A 17,196-nucleotide genomic window follows, 5' to 3' on the forward strand; every position below is an offset into this window, starting at 1 on the left:
ATACAGCTGGCATAGCAAGAAACTATAAAGAAAACCTGTCGCATTGTTACTTGATCCGTGTTCAAACATACACAGCATATCAACAGTCCAGAAAATGGAGCCTATAACAGCTGACATTTAAGATAGAAAAATGTTCAGCTCAATGAAACGCGTCAGGAAATGGAGCCTATAACATAGGCCTAAAGGTACCTCTGATGGTACTAAGTTCAGTTGAAACTTATTAGGTCAATGCCTTTGACCTACCGCATGGCATATGCACGAAAACAGTCAAGGCTGCTTGCTTATAAATAGCATACCTACACTTCTGAAGTAAACATACAGAGTGCAGCCTAAAGTAAATTGTACATGTCATTGAACATATGTGAAATAGCAAACAGACCCCTCTAGTCTTTCCTGTATATTATTGTTGGATAGACAGGGCTCCACATGTTCGTCTTGACATATTCCATAGTTTCTTCCTGTATCACAATGAGTTCGAGGTCAGCAAAGTAATATGTAGTATAACCAAAATGTACTTCGCTTGGGAAGTGGAGAGATTAACTACCTCGCTGAGTCGTGCAAGCTCACGTGCATCCATTTCACGGTATCCCTCAGCTAGATCCTCTGCTACTGCTTCCCTCACAACTGCTGCCGCCACCTCCTTAGTGATGTCACGTATTCTGCATGTAGAACATATTAGAAGGCACAACATACAACACAAACAGGAAAATCAGAATTAAAATTGTAAAACCTGGAGATGGGAGGATAAATTATCCCTTGGAGAACCTCCTCTTCTTTCATGTATGAAGCCAAACTACAGTAAAATTTACACAGCAATGAAACAGTTACAGATGCGAATAAGTAACCCGATTATGTTACAAGGTGCTCAGAGATCAAGGGAGTCACCGTTCTGCTGCAGCCTGCAGCATTCCATCAGAGATAACCCGAGCACCAGACAGAAGGGTTCCTAGCCCTATTCTGCGCAGCAGTGAATGGAAAATGAAATCATAATTTTCACAAGAATAAATTCAATTGCATGGCGTACAATGATAATGATCTAACCCAGGAAAGAGGTACATGTTATTCCCTTGATTGGAGTGGCCAATCTTCCCATCACCTGTAAGAATCATTAATGGCTGAGTCTAATATAAGAAAAAAAATGAGATCCTACTACTGAAAATGAAAATTGTGTATGAATACGAGTCACAACGACTATGAATGGGAAGAGCTACCAAGATCCACATCATGGAACGGGCTTCCACTAGCAAAGATGGCCTTTTCACCCAGAATTGAAAAGGCTTCTCCAGGTGTACACTCAGCTAAAAATGGAATGAGTACAGAATTAGACAAAACAAGCGACAAATAATAAACAGAGTAAAATTACACAGCACAAACCGTTTTTAGTTGGGTTTGACATTGCAAAAATTGCTGGTCTCGAAGAGGATGAATCTTTTAGTGCTTCCAGAACCTGAAGGTACAGGTACCCCATGATGAGCATTCGCTTCAATATTGTGGCTTTTTGAAATCAAAAAATGGTGGGTACGACATCTAGAGCACATGCAATTCACTTGTAATGATGCAAGGTCTACAGCTTGGGACCAGCATAGGATTTGCAGGAGGCCTTTAGCAATAAATACAATTTGCCACTAGCCTATAATACATTTGTATTATTTGACTCCTAGCACCCTAGAATTACACGGATGAATAGCTTATATCTCTAACTTTAGAACTGCACAATTCAGTTTAAAAACTTGTTTAATTGTCAAATGTTGGTGACAGATAGATTCAAACTTTAAGCTAAACTTTGAATGCATGCTTGCAAGTAATAGTAAAGGGAGGGTAGTAGATTTTTTGAAAGATATAATTTCTCTTCAAAATCCAAAGACGTCAGTTTTCCATTGATCTTACTTGAGTATCATGTGGTGATAATTTAGATCAAGCCAAAGATGTTAGATGATATTCATTAACAAATTTTTTTAGAGTTCAATCTTTGTTGATCTGACCATTTATATGAGTTAAGGGACCTAAAAGTGCAACTCTGTAGTTTAACGACTTAAGTGACACACGTGTGCAACTTTAGGAACCTACATTGCACTTTAATCTATTTTAAAGGTAGCAATCCCAGTCTGTACAGACAATGATTCAATCAATTCCCTCTAAATATTTAATATACATGGATTTGCTTACTTGTTTTCTAAGTTGCAACTATTTATAAGAGTAATTTGAAGACTTGTTTGTTTGAAAGTATTCTTCTTTACCAATAAGAATAGATGGAAAAGGAGAGTTTCTGCAGATTTGGGTTATGTTTGCTATCTTGTACTTTTTAAGTTGATTTTTGAGTCAGTGGCTCTTAATTCGAGATCCCTCTGTCATTCCCTTACAAAAAAGAAGTAGCAAATTCATGGAAGGAAAACAGCAGAAGGTAAAAAAAAAGAGGGGTAACCGGGCAGTAAGCATGAATCAGTACTGTACAATCAGAGTAAATGCTTTGGGCTAAACAGAAATTAACATGCAACTGGTCTTACCTCCTTCGAGAACAAACCACCAACTGCAGATAATCCAAGTATGACATCAGGCTTCACCTTTTTAACCTGCACAACAGACAAGGTACCCATACAAAATATTCCACATCAGTCTAATGTTATTCTTTTATGAACTGAAGTCCACTTCGCTAAAGTCAAATTTGAATTTTTAAATAAAATATACATACATAAACTGAGAAATGTATCAGGCAAGAAAATCCAGAAATAACAGAAAACCCCAAGTGGGCTGTTATCTGAGCCGTCTAACACCACATGAAATGGCATTAGCTCTAGACCACAGAAAAACAGTGTTAAAAGTCGTGAGGCGATGTCATTTTGTATGTGGTTCTGCATCGCAATAGTGAGCAACAAATGCTCCTTAGAATTTGTTGTGGAGGGGTATTAAGTTTATTCTCCAAACTTCTCAAACCTAGATTCATATTTCGGACTCCTTGGAAAGAGCGATACTCGGTAAAGAAAAGCTTTGCAAATAAGTAAAATAAATGTTGTAGTAATGAATCAGGTCCATGTTAGAAACTTCTTTTGGGAATACATATCCCTTCACAAAATGTGACAATTAGTAATCTGCCATGCTTATAATCTGCACAATGTAAAAGATTAGACAGTACCACTTCAACTAAGCTTGCCCCCTCACTTAGGCCCTGGTGACCAAGCTCACCCTTTCTCCTAGCAAAAGGTCGTGCATCTGGGTCAATGTCTGCACGGTCTTCTGTTATTAGACCCTGCATAATGGAAAAGCAAATCAGGTTATGAGTTCATAAAGTACAGACAACTAGTCTGTGCAGAACTTAGCAAAAACAACAGGTCACATTTTGAATGATTGGATATAGCTAATCAATTGTTACATGAGCAAAGAGGCATTATCACTGACATTATAGATACAACAGTATTGATCTAGTTAATTTTCTTAGAGCATATGATTACCCATGCCATTCTTTCCAGTTAGATTATCATTCCAATTACAAGGTTAGGAGTGGATAGGATAAAATAATAGGCAACCCTGCAAATGTATTAATCATTAAAGGGTTCTTGGTTATCCATCTTACATGGGCATCAACTATCCAGAATTGGCTCCTCGCACTCTCAAAAGCAACCTCATTGTTTCCCAACATTCTTGCCATAGTTCTGCTTGCAGCATTCACCACTCCAATACCAGCACTGTAAAAAGTGAAATATTGTAGAGGTAATACTTCTTTCACAAGAATAGCAAAGTGTTAACTTTACTCGTATTTTAAGATTCTTTGTGAACTAAATATGTTAACTAATAAGTTATAAGAAAAATAACTACAGATGTTGCCATGAATCACTTAGCATGTATACTCTAATTTTATACTAAGTGAAAAAGGATTGAGAGTGTCTCGGACCTGCCAGCACCAGCAACAACAATCCTTTGCTTTGGGAAATCTATCATTGGCCTTCCTTGTGCCCGTACAGCTCCTAAAAGGCCAGCTATTGCAACGCCAGCAGTTCCCTTTGTACACAAAGAACAGTCATTTCAAGAGCACTTCATTGAATCTTCTTGATAAAGATGGAATATACTAACTGGAATGAGAAGTTTGTGAATCCAGCAATAACAATGCAAAAGTCCAAAACTCAAGCTGCGTTTGACTTGTAAAGGCTTGAACACTAAAGATATGCTGATGAATATTGTAACCAAAGCTAGAACATGCATTTGCTACAATGCAGAGCACATGTGTCCTGTGAAGATACAGTATTGTTCAATCCTTTTATAAATACATAGATTGTGCAATAGCATCCTCAAGCTAGGTCCTGTTTGGTTTCCAGCAACATATTGCCACAAACATCATGGCAAAGTTGGTACGCCACATGTTCTATGGCGAATGAGTTCCACAGTTGTGGAAACATTTGGCTGGAAAATATGTGTATAATGAGTGTAGTGAGCCAGAGTAGTAAAGATGAAGCAAACACTAGCCACACTTGACCAAATTTGCTAACTTTAATGTGGTATGAAGTATACATCAAATACTGTTACATATTCAGAGGTATTCATGAACTGAAATGACAAAATAAAATGCATGTTCCACAGATGCCGTCTGTTAGCCAGCGAATCACAAAGAAAGTACAGATTACGTATCTCATAAAGACGAAGACACCTAATGAACATCTTAGGAACAAATTTCCACAAACTAGGACTGACCTGAACATCATCATTAAACATGCGATAAGTCTTTCTGTAACGCTGCAACAGCCTAAAGGCCCATTTACTTTGGAAGTCCTCAAACTACAAAAACACAACAGAAGTATTTGTGATATTGTTCCAGATTGAGCCTCATGTAATGAAAAGGTTAACCAAATGAACCATAGAATGGCAAAATAGTACCTGTACAATAACATTAGGCCAGCGAGTAAAAACAGCTTCCATGAATTCATCAATAACTGAGACATATTCGTCTCCCTCAAGACGGTGCTCTTGTAGCCCGAGATCTGAATGACAAGGAAATAAGTTAGAATAACATGACAGATTTTCTTAATACAGTGTATCTAGTCTGAATAAGTGTCATTATATGCATTAAAAAACAACGCAAGCAATGCATTTGCTACATAATCTTTTCCTTTATATTTTGAGAGTGACCATATTGCTTCATATGACGAATATGCGAAAACAAGGCTAAGAATTTGACAGACAAATAAATACTGTAAATATCATAAATCTAACAACAAAAATATTCAGACAAGATCTTACAAAGAGGATCCTTGAGGAGCTTCTCATTGTTCGTTCCAACATCGATCATAACGGGAAGAACCTAGAAAAAAGTAAGAAAGCAATAGAAGATACGGAAGAGAATTATCTAGTTGTCCACATGAAAACCAATAATAAGCAAGTAAAGGAATAGCAGTAGATCACTTGAAAGTTTCATTTTAGACAAAGCTAGTGAACTCCACGAGCTATTGCTGTTTCATTAAGAAACACAGTTCCAATATAGTTCTTTAACATAATATCTTTCATGGGGTTTCTTTGAGATTTTTTTTTAAAATTATCAAATTAACTCCGTCCAAATAACAACACCAAATCAACAAAAGAACAATCCCGATCCTTGAAGCATTATATCATGTGAATATTTTATTATTTGCTTGCCAAAAATTTGGCCAATTTACTGTAGAATCGAAAATGGAAGATGGGAAAAGGGGGAAGAGTCTGAAATTATAGAGTCCTAAAGAACCTTTCCAACATACCCTTTGAGGATTTATTCCAGCAGCAGCAACATATAAATCCAATTTTCCAATAGCAATGCCAATACCTTGAACCCCCAGATCACCGAGGCCCAAAATCCTGCTTCCATCAGTCACTACTATCATGTCAACCTGCAACAGATTGACAGATTAACCAATTTTTATTTAATTGGAATTGTAAGAAAATTTCTTCATATAATTTTTGTCCTTTTAGATCTCCAAAAGGCAAAGGACTGGAAAGTAGAATAACTTAACCCAATTGTACTACAGAAAGCAATGGAATAGTTCAGCTACAGAAGACCAATTAGTAAAGTGGACACTGTACAAGCACTGATGCATACCTGATCCGCTGGCCAATTGTACACCATAGACATCATCTCCCCACGATCGTCTGAACTAAAATACATTCCCCTAGGCCGTCGAAACAAACCACTGTAATTTTGGCAAACAAGTCCAACGGTTGGTGTGTAGACAATAGGCGCATACTCCTCAATGTTATTTATTAGAACCTAACGAACAAAAAATGAGAAAATATAAGGCAACCATTTTGAAATGGTAGAATTCAACTCGTAGGATTCAAGTCAACTATCCCAATCAGCTACGTTTGATACTGCAGTAGCAATAAAGTTAAACAGAAGGTGCATAACCACCACATATTGTGGGTGTTAATCAAATATATTGTACCTTAAGAGAATGTACATGATCAACAAAAATAAGGTTGTGCCTATGTGAATGTGCGAGCACGACTGTGAAGGTACACACCTTGTAGTACATTGTTTCATTTCTGTCATGCAATCTGTTGAGGATGCGCCATTTTGCTAATGCTAATGTATCAGATGGCCCATCTCTCGCATATTTCTGCAGCCGTTTCAGATCAAGCACTGTAACCAAAGTATAAATTAGAATTAAAACGTAAATTTGCAGAACACAGTTACAGTCTATTTCTTAATAGTGTTTTCCCAAAATGGCTTACGGAGTTACTGTAAACCAGCTAACGTACCACCAGCCTCTGATGCATCTCCTCTAGCTCTAGCTGTGACTAAGAACGTGCAACTTTGTGCACTCCTTTCATGTCATAAATAGGGTATACTTCATTGCAACTTTTAGGGAAGCTTTTCTGTTTGTCCATAGCTTCTGGAGAAAATTGAGCATATAAAAGGCCTCTCAGCCTTTCTATATACAGTTGAAGCACCCCCCGCATCCTAACCAATTGAAGCATCAGCTGAACTTACTCAATCTCCAAACCTCGACCTACCCCCCAGGAGACTGATCCAAAACCAAGCCACCTCCAGACGCCACAATCGTCGAAACACCATTCCACGCTACAGCGGCGGATCCAATTAGATCCCGCGGCGGTTCATGCAGCAAGCGGCGAACTCAAAAGCCCGAGCAAGCAATCAAACGGCTGATCGGGACGGGGGACCCGGGACACGTACTGAATCTATCAATCTGCTGCTGCGAGGAGACGACGTTGGGCGGGAGCAGGCCGCGGATGCCGAGGCGGTCCCTCTCCGTCATCGAGAACGCGGTGCCCTGCAGCAGCGAGCCAGCAGCATCAGAAGTCCAGAATCCCGGAAAAGCGCGACCGAGTCAAGTCAGGGAGCACCGCCGCGAGCACCCGGACGGAGCGGAGCGGAGACGAGGCGTACCCGGTTGAACCAGGGGTCGTGGAGGATGTCGGGCCCGCGCTTGTGGAGGACGACGGGGCGGTGGCACTCCGCCGTCACGTACTCCCGCGGGTGCTGGGAGAGGAGGCGGAGGAGGCGCAGGCGGTCGCGGGTGAGGGATCGCTGGAGATTCCGCGAGATGGACGCCATTCCCGCGCCGGCGGCTTCTTCCCGGGGAGGCTCTGGCCGGTGGTGTCAGTGTCCCTGGGTACGCGGCGCGGATAGGGGGAGTGAAGCTGTAGCACTTGGCAATGCTTTTGCCCGAATTATTCCCCGGCGCGTGCGTGGGCGACGCGGGGCCGGGGGTTTTGCCGTTCGCGGCTGCCCGGTTTGGTTCGTTGACGCGGGCCGCGCTGCCGACAACCCGGTTCTTCGTGAATCGTACGAACGGCAATGCTGAAGCGCAAACCGGTCAGAGCTGGCTATGCTTTTGTCAAGGACAAAAACATCAGGTCGATGGTATGCGTGGATTTTCTTATAATTAGGTGAGAGAAAATAACTATACGCCTGTTTGGAGAGCTAAAAATTTAGATCTTAGCTAAAGTGTAGCTCATCCATTAACGGTTCAATTTCGAGCTAGCACTTTTACTTATTAGCACTTGCATTTAAACGGACCTTATATTTTCTATAAGCTCTAACAAAATTTATATGGAACTTATATAGTCTAGTAGCGAGTTCATATAGGTTTCTTTGATTGTCAGTTCGAATAATGCCACATAATAATACTTTCTAGGTATCTAAATGAAAAGTATAAATCATCTCATTGATCGATCTATCAAACTACTATCATTTCATTTCACCGCTTAAAACTTTAAAAGCTAAATAGCTTGTAGAACTAATATTGCGTGTTTCATTAGACCCGTTGAGATGCTATTAATCTTAGTTTGGAGAGTCCAATACTTGTCATGAAGCCTTGAGTCAAAACCAACCAACCAACACCAACCCCTCGAGCACCCGCAGAGAGCAATGGAGAGAGAAAAATGAAAGAAGCGCGCATGATAGAGAGAAACCTTGCGTCAAAATCAAAAGGCACATGGCTATAGTCATGGAGAAAGAAAAAAAAACTAGCGATGAACGTTCTACAACTAAAATAAAGTTCCTAAAAATACTGATATAGTTAATGAACTGCAAGGATAGATCACTCGCTGTTTTCAACGTCGAGTCACCAACTATAGTTAGAAAAAGATGATATAAGTTGACCGTCAGATAGGAGAAGTCACTTTTTTCTTGAAATAAATTGTAGCCAAGTAAAAAGGTACACACAATTTTCCTTTACTTCTATTGTACTATAATGTTTATTCAAAATCATAGTAATAAGAAAACACACTGAGGAGAAATAATATCACATTTTAATTATAAAATTTATATTATATGAGATTAATTGTTAGTCACAAAACGAGATTTTAATTTGGAAATGTATGTGCGTCTTAGAAAATGGAGTGAGTAGCATCTCCTAATTCTGATTTTTTATAGATCTTATCACTACACTATTCGTTTGAGCATTTAATTTAGCTATCAGGAGATGTTAGAGATACAATAAGATGTCCACGAATATCATAATAGGGTGGAAAAAATAGTAGTTAGTACTCTATTATATCCGATAATAGGAAAACTAGAGATAAAATTAATTATATGGCATCTTCGCAATGCTTCATAATTATTCTGTGGCGTCCATTTGTTCATGTCGCTAATGGTTTACGGCTATTTTAACTATTTAATCTACTTTATTTAAACCTTATGGTACAGATTATCTAATTGTTTTTGTCCAAAGTTGATTTTTTTTAAAGTAGCCCAAAATCGAACTGGCTGGCGGTGCCGTGCGTGCCGAGATACACGGGGTCCGTATTGTTCAGCACTGTGGCTGTACACTATCATGTTTTTTATTTAAGAAACGATAATGCTTCTCCTACAACGTCCGACGCGGGGTGAAAATATCGGGCGTACACGTGACTGCCATCCAGCTTCCCACCGACATCACACACTCCCGTTAATTCTTTTTACCGTAGCTTTAGCTTCTTATTCTCTTTTCAACCTTATCCACTCGTCCTGATCCTTTATCTCCATGACACGATACCTCGGCATCATGCGCGGAGGCCACCGCCCGGCGACTCACCCAGCACCGCGGAGGCGCATGCAGTGAAGGCCTTCCACAACTGTACCGAACGTGCGTAGGCCTCGAAGTGCCCACTCGATTTGTAGCATCCTAACACAGGTGTCGATTCGAGTTGCTAGAAGAATGATTCCAGCAGCGAGTTGAGATACGAGCAACGGGGATTAATTTAGATGGCGAGGAGCTAGATGATGAAGGTAAGTACTCCCTCCATTCTCCATTCCAGGTCGTTTTGATAAATTTAGATAGGTAGATTTTACTATATATATATATAAACATATGCTATATTCAGATGCACAACAAAATATGTATATCGAGATTTGCTAAAATAATCTACAATTTAAAACGGAGGGAGCAGCTGATTTCAGGGCGATGGATTTTCGATGTTGCAACATTTCATTTATGATATTGCGATTGATATCTGTCGAGGTAAATATTACGAATCCCCAAAGAACGTTCCTCGTTCCTTAGGAAGCTAATCACGCAAAGTACACGGCTTGGGCCAGCTAGACCATCAAATGGCCGAAGAACGGCCTACCGGGAGAAGAGGCACCGACAGCCCAACGCGAAGCACTGGAGAAAGGACACAGCCGCCTCGCCCGACCCCAACGATGAGGAGTCCGACGCGTCCGCCCGCCTGACCCAAAGGTGAGGGGTCCGGCACGTTTGCCCCAAAGGCGTGGGGCCCCAGGGACCTCACGAAGTGACGGGCCATGCCGGAGGATGAACCTCTGGAGCAAGGGTAGGTAAGGATGTGCAGTGACATAACCTCCGGAAAGGACAAGCTACTACGGAAAGCCTCGGCCGTCCACCGCGCCTAAGGTCAAGCCGTAAAACACGCCAAGGGGCTCCCACCGCCCGCCTCGGCAGGGCACATGTCGCCCGTCCTGCGGCTTGGCAGACCCGTCCGCCCATTCCGTTAGGGCGCACGCCGCATGTCGCACCAGGGCATGGCATGGGATCACCTCTATCGTCATCTACAGGCCAGCAGGGCCCACGCGAAGAAGAGTAGAGGCGGCACGATCCCGGAGATCTCTCTGTATACACTCCCTTCCCTTTGACTTATAAAAGGGGAAGGGAGACCCCTTGGAACCGGACGTTCAGATTCAAATTCTCTCACACACACTCCATCAGAAACCTGGGAGCCTCTTCCCTCTCTCGCCCGTTTGTAACCTTTACTACAAATCTAGTGCAAGAGCATAAGTGGTTCGAACTGGACGTAGGGACGTTCCGCCCGAACCAGTATAAACCCTCGTATCTTTTTTGCTCACCATCCGAGCGAGACGCGCAATCATAAAATTTATTGGTCGGTGGTTCGAAACACCGATAATATCTCTCAATGTTGCAATATTAGTTTTGGATGTTTCAATCGGAGGTTTGAAATGTTGCTAAAGATGACTAGAGATGTTAAAATAGACAAATTGGGATATAGCAATACGATGCTTTACTGGATTGCTTTCGTTTCATGTTTCATCCATTGCTTTGACATGTTGCCGTGAGTGATTTCTGTTGTTGCAATCGCAAATTTCGACGTTTGATCGGCTAAGGAGTGGAGACTATTAGTAGAGTCACGTGTTGGTGTGAATAATTTTTGGTGTATATTTTTTATGTTTCAAATATTTGATCCTACTGTTGCAGATGATTTTTTAAAGATGATATTTTTTTAATGTTGTGACGGGTGTATGGTTGACCACTGGTCTGAATTTGATTATTTTGAAAGGGACAAGACATGTTGCAACTTAGGTTGCGTTTGGTTCAGCTTTCTGAACCTGCTTCTACTTTTAGAAAGCGGAAGCTGAACCAAAGGGGTTTAGCTTTTCTGCAGCTGTTTTGAAAAAACTGATTTTCTGTAGTACAAATTTGAAAGCAGGTTGTATCCTACTTTTACAGCTTTTCCCAATTTGTAAAAACTACACACCTACTATTGGTCACATATATATTCTTTCAATTCTTTTTTATATATAAGAAAATAAAGATTTTTATATATAGAAAAATAAAAATAAAAAGAATAAAAAAGTTAACTCCAAATATTTTCATATATATATATAAATAAAGATTTAAAGGAAAAAGAATTTGGTCATCACAAAGAAATATTATATACTGTCAATTTGTATAAAGACAATATATAACTTTTTCACAGTCGACAACTCACATCAGTTTCAACCAAACGACTTTCAGCTTTTTCACAGCAGTCATCTCACAGCAGCTTTTCCACAACAGACTTTTCACAGCTCACAGCTGAACTAAATGCACACGATCTTAGCATGCCTTGCGGTCTTACGGCATTGCTCGTGGGGGATAGGAAAAGGAAGTGCCAAAATGGGAGGAGACAATCGCGTTCGCGTGTCTAGACGAGAATATTGCACGCAAGATCACCGAAATATTGCAGTGGGAATTTTTCCGTCAACACTAATTTATTTGAACAAATAGATAACCCGGCGTTCGACGCTGACGTCCGGATGGGAGGTCCGGACACTAGCAGTTCGATTTGAGAAAACAAAACAAAGGCCTTTCGTGCCATTTGCCCTCCGGTCCGGCCGCCTTCTCCGCGAAGGGCTAATAAACGGCGGGCACCAATCTCGGAGGCAAACGACCAGACGCGCAAAGGGAAGGGAGGGGGAGCGCAACACTCGCGAGGGAGAGAGAGACAAGGGGGCGGACACACACACGCCGACCGCGCGAGCGAGCGAGAGAGATCCCCCTCTCCCCCGCCGGATCCGATCTGACCTGACCTGACCTCGCCGCCGCCGCCTGCCGTGGGAGGGAGAAGAGGAGGAGGAGGCGGAGATGGCTCCCGTGTCGGCGCTCGCCAAGTACAAGCTCGTGTTCCTTGGGGACCAGTCCGTCGGCAAGACCAGCATCATCACCCGCTTCATGTACGACAAATTCGACAACACCTACCAGGTACGACGCCCCGCTCGAGCCCTCCTTCCCTACGCCCCGATCGATCCCTCACGTGCTGCTCGTCGTGTGATCTCGCCGCGTCGGAGCTTGGTTAGTTGGTTGGATCCAAGCGGGCGGGCCAGATCCAGCGCGGGCGGGTCGGTAAGTCGATGTGATCCGGAGGAGGGTGATCTATTCCGCGCCAGATTGGATCGGGTGGTTCTGTAGTTAATCGTAGAAAACCCTGTTTTTTTGTCTGTGATGATGCTGTTTTACGGAACCATGGAATGTTCATGATCCCTGATCGAGGAGGATGAATTGGCATATCTGTACCTCTGCTACGTTGCAGTTACATGTGTGGTGGAATATGCAGAGCTTTAAAAGGCTTTGGCTCCTACATGCCTAGCGCCTTAGTTTAGAATGCTGAGAATTTGTGCTCACCTTTAATATGCTAGAAACTGATCCATCGTCGTAAGTTGATGCTATGATTGGATCACTGGCGCTCGAAATTGTTCCGTGATAGAGATTTTCTGGGATGCCCGAGGATGCCTCGATAAGTGTATTGGCAGTTGGGACAGAGATTTTGGTGTGTCTAGAATGCCATTGAATACCTGTCCTACATTTATGGAAGGCAAAGTGTTTTTTTCTATCCTAGGATGCTTGTTTGACAAGGGACTTCTGTCATCTCCATAGGCTTGGCACTTTACAGGAAGCTCTGACATGCATTATAATTGTTTTCAGTCATTATGACTTTAAAGGCTTTAAAATAGTATTGAGTCTCAATTAATGTCGATTGCTTCTTTGTATGGATTGTATGGTTGCTGGATCTGTTACGTTGTTTTAGCATTCTGCATACTAGTATTGTTTTATTGCATTTACTCCTCTGATGATTGGCTTGTCAGAGTAATTTTTGGTTTGCTTATCGAGTGTTGCTCAAATTTCTCTCTTGGACGCAGGCTACAATTGGTATTGATTTCCTGTCCAAGACAATGTACCTTGAAGATAGAACTGTGAGACTCCAACTCTGGTATGGTGACTGTTGCTGCATCTGTTAGTCTGTATGTATCCCCCTTGAGATCTACTGGCTCCTGACCTTATGCATTTATTCTTTTCTTGCAGGGATACTGCTGGACAGGAAAGATTCAGGAGTTTAATTCCAAGCTATATCAGAGACTCTTCAGTTGCTGTCATTGTATTCGATGTTGCAAGTAACCTCTCTCTCCCTCCCTCTCTTTCTCTCCCTCCCTCTCTTTCTGATCATGAATCCACAAAGATGCTGCACATAGTTATTTTCTTTAGAAAATTTGGTTATCAGATTGACTAGGAACTTTATCTTGGCTATTTTTGTCAATTAGATCGGTACACAAAGTTTACTGTATTGTTCTTAGCTTTATCCGTTCAATGTTGTAGGCAGGCAGTCTTTCTTAAATACATCAAAATGGATAGAGGAAGTTCGCACTGAGAGGGGCAGTGATGTTATCATTGTGCTTGTTGGGAACAAAACTGACCTTGTTGACAAGAGGTGAGTGGTAAACGCTTAGATTTTATGTGATATCAGACATAGTTCTCTAGATGTCTTTCGTGTTATCTACTATGGAATTGAAATTGGCACTTTGGTTATCGCATTTATTAGCACCATTGTTGGATACTGTGAACCCAGTGAATCAAGTGAAATCAAATAATACCATTTTGTACTACTTCGAAATTTTTAGTTGGATGGTATCCTAGAGTCTGATTTAGGAGAATATTATCTGCTCTGATCCCTGAGTATGTCAGTTGGACCTGGGCCCTCAGCCCAATCTCAGCTGGAATCTCAGATCTTGGGGTAACACCTGGGAAAAAGCTGGAATCAATCTTTCCAAATTTCTTATTTTCTATTTGTCTCCTGTTGCTCTTCTACAGATTACTGTTTTATCTGATATTGTTGGAATTTACTAATTACTCCCTCTGATCCCCAAATTATAAATCCGTTAGGACATTGACAGAGTCCTCAATGTTGCACTTTGACCAACAATATCTATAAGGATATAATACTTTAAATATAAAGAGTTATATATTACGAAAGTATAATTTATGATGAATCTAGTAACATCAATCTCACATTATCAATCAATTTAATGTTTAAATTATTGATAATCAATGGCAAAAAAGTTGACTTAAGGCCAAATGGACTTAATATTTGGGATTGAAAGCAGTAGACACTTAAAACTAGATTTGGAAGGATGATATAGAAGTCGTAAAGTGCAAAAGATACCTTGAACGAGTAGTTCCAGATCAATATCTAGTGTTACGTTAGGCAAGCAAATAAGAGAAAAATTGTAATAACTACAGGCAATCTTTACCTCCTCACGTCCTGTTGCTTCTATGCTATGAAGCTGAAAAGAGAGCTATCAGGCAGCTCATGGTATGTGATGCCACAATGTTGGCTGTTGCAACACAGAATCGATCACATGAACACTAATTCTTGTGTCTGGGTTGCAGATCCCTTCTAGAAAAAAATAGGTTTTACTTCACATTTGTACTAAATGTCTAAAACCTAGAGATTTGGATCCCAAAACCTTCTTTCCAACCAGGCCCTAGTTATAATTTCTGATGCAAGTTTTTGGAATGGGGTGCATACTATTAGAACCTTGCATTTCATCGGATCAGTTTTCTGTACTCTTTCCTTTTTCCATGATAGGTTAGTATGGACATTATGTTTGAAGCTTTGCTTTTTCTTTGATCCTAGATTTATGCATATACGTTGCATACACTATATTTTATTGCTCAATATTTATGCGCATGTTTCTTTTTTCACTTGAACTGGAAATGGCATATATTGATATCCTACCAATGGTCTTGTACAGTGAATCTTCACTGATGTCTTAATATAGCTTGAAGAACTATGGTCCTATTATATTCTTGCTGAAACTCTGTTGTATCTATTGGAACAGGCAAGTCTCAATAGAGGAAGGGGAAGGCAAGGCAAAGGACCTTGGTGTGATGTTTATCGAAACCAGTGCTAAAGCTGGGTTTAACATTAAGGTATGCTTCATAAATATGCCTCATTTAGTATTCCAAGTTGGGTTCATATCTATAACATGCTTCTAGAGCTTGAATTTTTTTTCCTCTGAAGTTCAAAATAGTGTGCTTTTCTTTAGGAAGTACTTCTTGTTTTGCATTGACCACCTCAAACTTGTGAGCAGGCTCTGTTCCGTAAGATTGCGGCTGCGCTTCCTGGGATGGAGACTCTCTCATCAGCGAAGCAGGAAGACATGGTTGATGTGAACTTGAGGTCCGGCAATGCAAACTCGTCCCAGTCTCAGGCTCAGGCTGGGGGATGCAGTTGTTAGTTGCGGTCCCTGACACCTGCTGCTTATGATCTCGAGACCCTGAGTGTTGGAACGCGTTATCTCTGCTGTTTCTCTCAGGAAGGAGAGTTGATTGTCTCTCACCAGTGAATCTCACCATAGTCTTTACCCGGTGAATGGACCATTTGCGTTGGAATGATACGTTTTGAGTTTCTAGTGTTATTTTCTCAGTGGCCTAAGCTAGCAACAGTGTATAGTTGGGTTGGCACTGCGAACTCCTACCATTCGAGTTGGGTATTAGAGCTAGTGATTGGTTCATGTTGAACTTATATATATTTTCCATCTGTCTTGTTGCAGTTAGCTTGAGTCATGTTTCCTATGTGTACCAAACATGTATTGGAATTTTTGTAAGCTATAATAAGCCCTGCAAGGCGATAGCCAAGTGATATCCCAGATATTTCACCGTTGAAATGTTTTGCTTCTTAAAACAGTCTGTTGGAGTTGGGACGGTGGAATCTGCAAGAGCCAAAGCGCTAGTTTTCTGTGCGGTCACTACAGCTCTTGTAGAGTGTTTTGTCAAATACTCAAATGCTTTATGTAGTACAGGCGTAGAACTCTATGACAATTGACAAAGGACATCGAACCCAAAAGTCAGCTTTAGGCTACACATGGAAGTAGAAGTACCCTTGGGTCCAATAAAAAATAAAGTACCCTTGGGTACTGACTTTACCAGATAAATACTTATAATAGGAGGGTACAATTTTTTTTTTTGTTCTACCAGGGTCACATTGCACGATGATCCTGTCATGTTTTGCAAACATATATTTGTAATACTAGCCAAATATACCTGTGCGTTGCTACAATCAAAATTGGTGTAAGTATCGTACAGTTGCTCATGTGTTAATTTGTAGGGATCTACATGATCGAGTCGTGGACGGAGGGGCGAGCTGACCCGACTCGCATACCGGATAGACTAAGGTCCACCTGTCACGAACATAAGGCAGACCAACTAAAATTTAGGTGGAAATCTTACGTATTTTAGAAATATATATACTAGCAAATATACTCGTGCATTGCTATGGGAAGCCATATAGAAATATATATATATATTATATGTATTTTATAATAACATAGTATGTGCTGGTCGATGATTTCAATTTTTTATTATTCGCCAAGCACTTTCAAATTCTTAACTCAACATATGGTCATCTAGATTTCGATTAGGACTCCGATTGACGGATCAAGGAACCGTTGCTTATGTTAATAATAAGTAGAGATTTGTAATATATTGTAAAAATGCAATCCTAGAATATTTTTTTAATAAATTATTAATTGGGTTTTGAAAAAATAAGTAGCTTATTCACATTGTTTATTTTCAATCTACCTTAATATTTATCACATCTCAATTTTTTAAAGGTCACATAAACCAAATGTTACCTTACATATGATAGTTAAAAGAGTAAAAACATATCAAGATAAACGAATAAAACTCAATTTCTCATATAAATTACTTGATTTTATGCGAGGCTTTT

General features: G+C 40.7%; 2 protein-coding genes across 3 annotated transcripts; one reads left to right on the plus strand and one right to left on the minus strand.

Annotated features, from left to right (window-relative positions):
- Positions 1-81: 81 nt before the first annotated feature.
- Positions 82-7,652, minus strand: LOC112883548 (NAD-dependent malic enzyme 62 kDa isoform, mitochondrial). Of its 2 annotated transcripts, XM_025948856.1 has the most exons (19): positions 7,364-7,652; positions 7,151-7,247; positions 6,477-6,595; positions 6,056-6,223; positions 5,718-5,846; positions 5,227-5,287; positions 4,864-4,967; positions 4,681-4,764; positions 3,887-3,993; positions 3,569-3,680; positions 3,131-3,244; positions 2,505-2,570; positions 1,375-1,447; positions 1,212-1,298; positions 1,042-1,096; positions 886-957; positions 731-793; positions 545-659; positions 82-458 (listed from the first exon to the last, which is right to left on the minus strand). In XM_025948856.1, exons 1-19 carry the CDS (start codon positions 7,529-7,531, stop codon positions 384-386), a joined length of 1,869 nt encoding a protein of 622 aa, XP_025804641.1. In that variant the 5' UTR covers positions 7,532-7,652; the 3' UTR covers positions 82-383. The 2 variants fall into 2 exon arrangements, with proteins under 2 accessions (XP_025804641.1, XP_025804642.1); XM_025948857.1 differs by lacking the exons at positions 7,151-7,247; positions 7,364-7,652 and adding an exon at positions 6,715-7,118 and having other exon boundaries at positions 96-458.
- A 4,411-nt stretch (positions 7,653-12,063) lies between these two features.
- Positions 12,064-16,135, plus strand: LOC112882421 (ras-related protein RABH1b). The gene is made up of 6 exons (XM_025947477.1): positions 12,064-12,395; positions 13,331-13,401; positions 13,494-13,582; positions 13,785-13,896; positions 15,308-15,398; positions 15,560-16,135. Exons 1-6 carry the CDS (start codon positions 12,279-12,281, stop codon positions 15,704-15,706), a joined length of 627 nt encoding a protein of 208 aa, XP_025803262.1. The 5' UTR covers positions 12,064-12,278; the 3' UTR covers positions 15,707-16,135.
- Positions 16,136-17,196: the final 1,061 nt, after the last annotated feature.

Source organism: Panicum hallii, chromosome 2 (genome assembly GCF_002211085.1).
Source record: "Panicum hallii strain FIL2 chromosome 2, PHallii_v3.1, whole genome shotgun sequence".
NCBI classification, from domain to species: Eukaryota; Viridiplantae; Streptophyta; class Magnoliopsida; order Poales; family Poaceae; genus Panicum; species Panicum hallii.

Excerpts from the sequence above, each read along its gene's own strand:
- LOC112883548 (XM_025948856.1), bottom strand. The coding sequence starts at position 7,531 with ATGGCGTCCATCTCGCGGAATCTCCAGCGATCCCTCACCCGCGACCGC. Across the intron at positions 5,288-5,717 it reads CTGGAATAAATCCTCAAAGG|GTTCTTCCCGTTATGATCGA; the intron begins GTATGTTGGAAA and ends ACTTTTTTCTAG. Across the intron at positions 3,245-3,568 it reads TCTGGATAGTTGATGCCCAT|GGTCTAATAACAGAAGACCG; the intron begins GTAAGATGGATA and ends TCCATTATGCAG.
- LOC112882421 (XM_025947477.1), top strand. The coding sequence starts at position 12,279 with ATGGCTCCCGTGTCGGCGCTCGCCAAGTACAAGCTCGTGTTCCTTGGG. Across the intron at positions 12,396-13,330 it reads AATTCGACAACACCTACCAG|GCTACAATTGGTATTGATTT; the intron begins GTACGACGCCCC and ends TCTTGGACGCAG. Across the intron at positions 13,583-13,784 it reads CATTGTATTCGATGTTGCAA|GCAGGCAGTCTTTCTTAAAT; the intron begins GTAACCTCTCTC and ends TCAATGTTGTAG.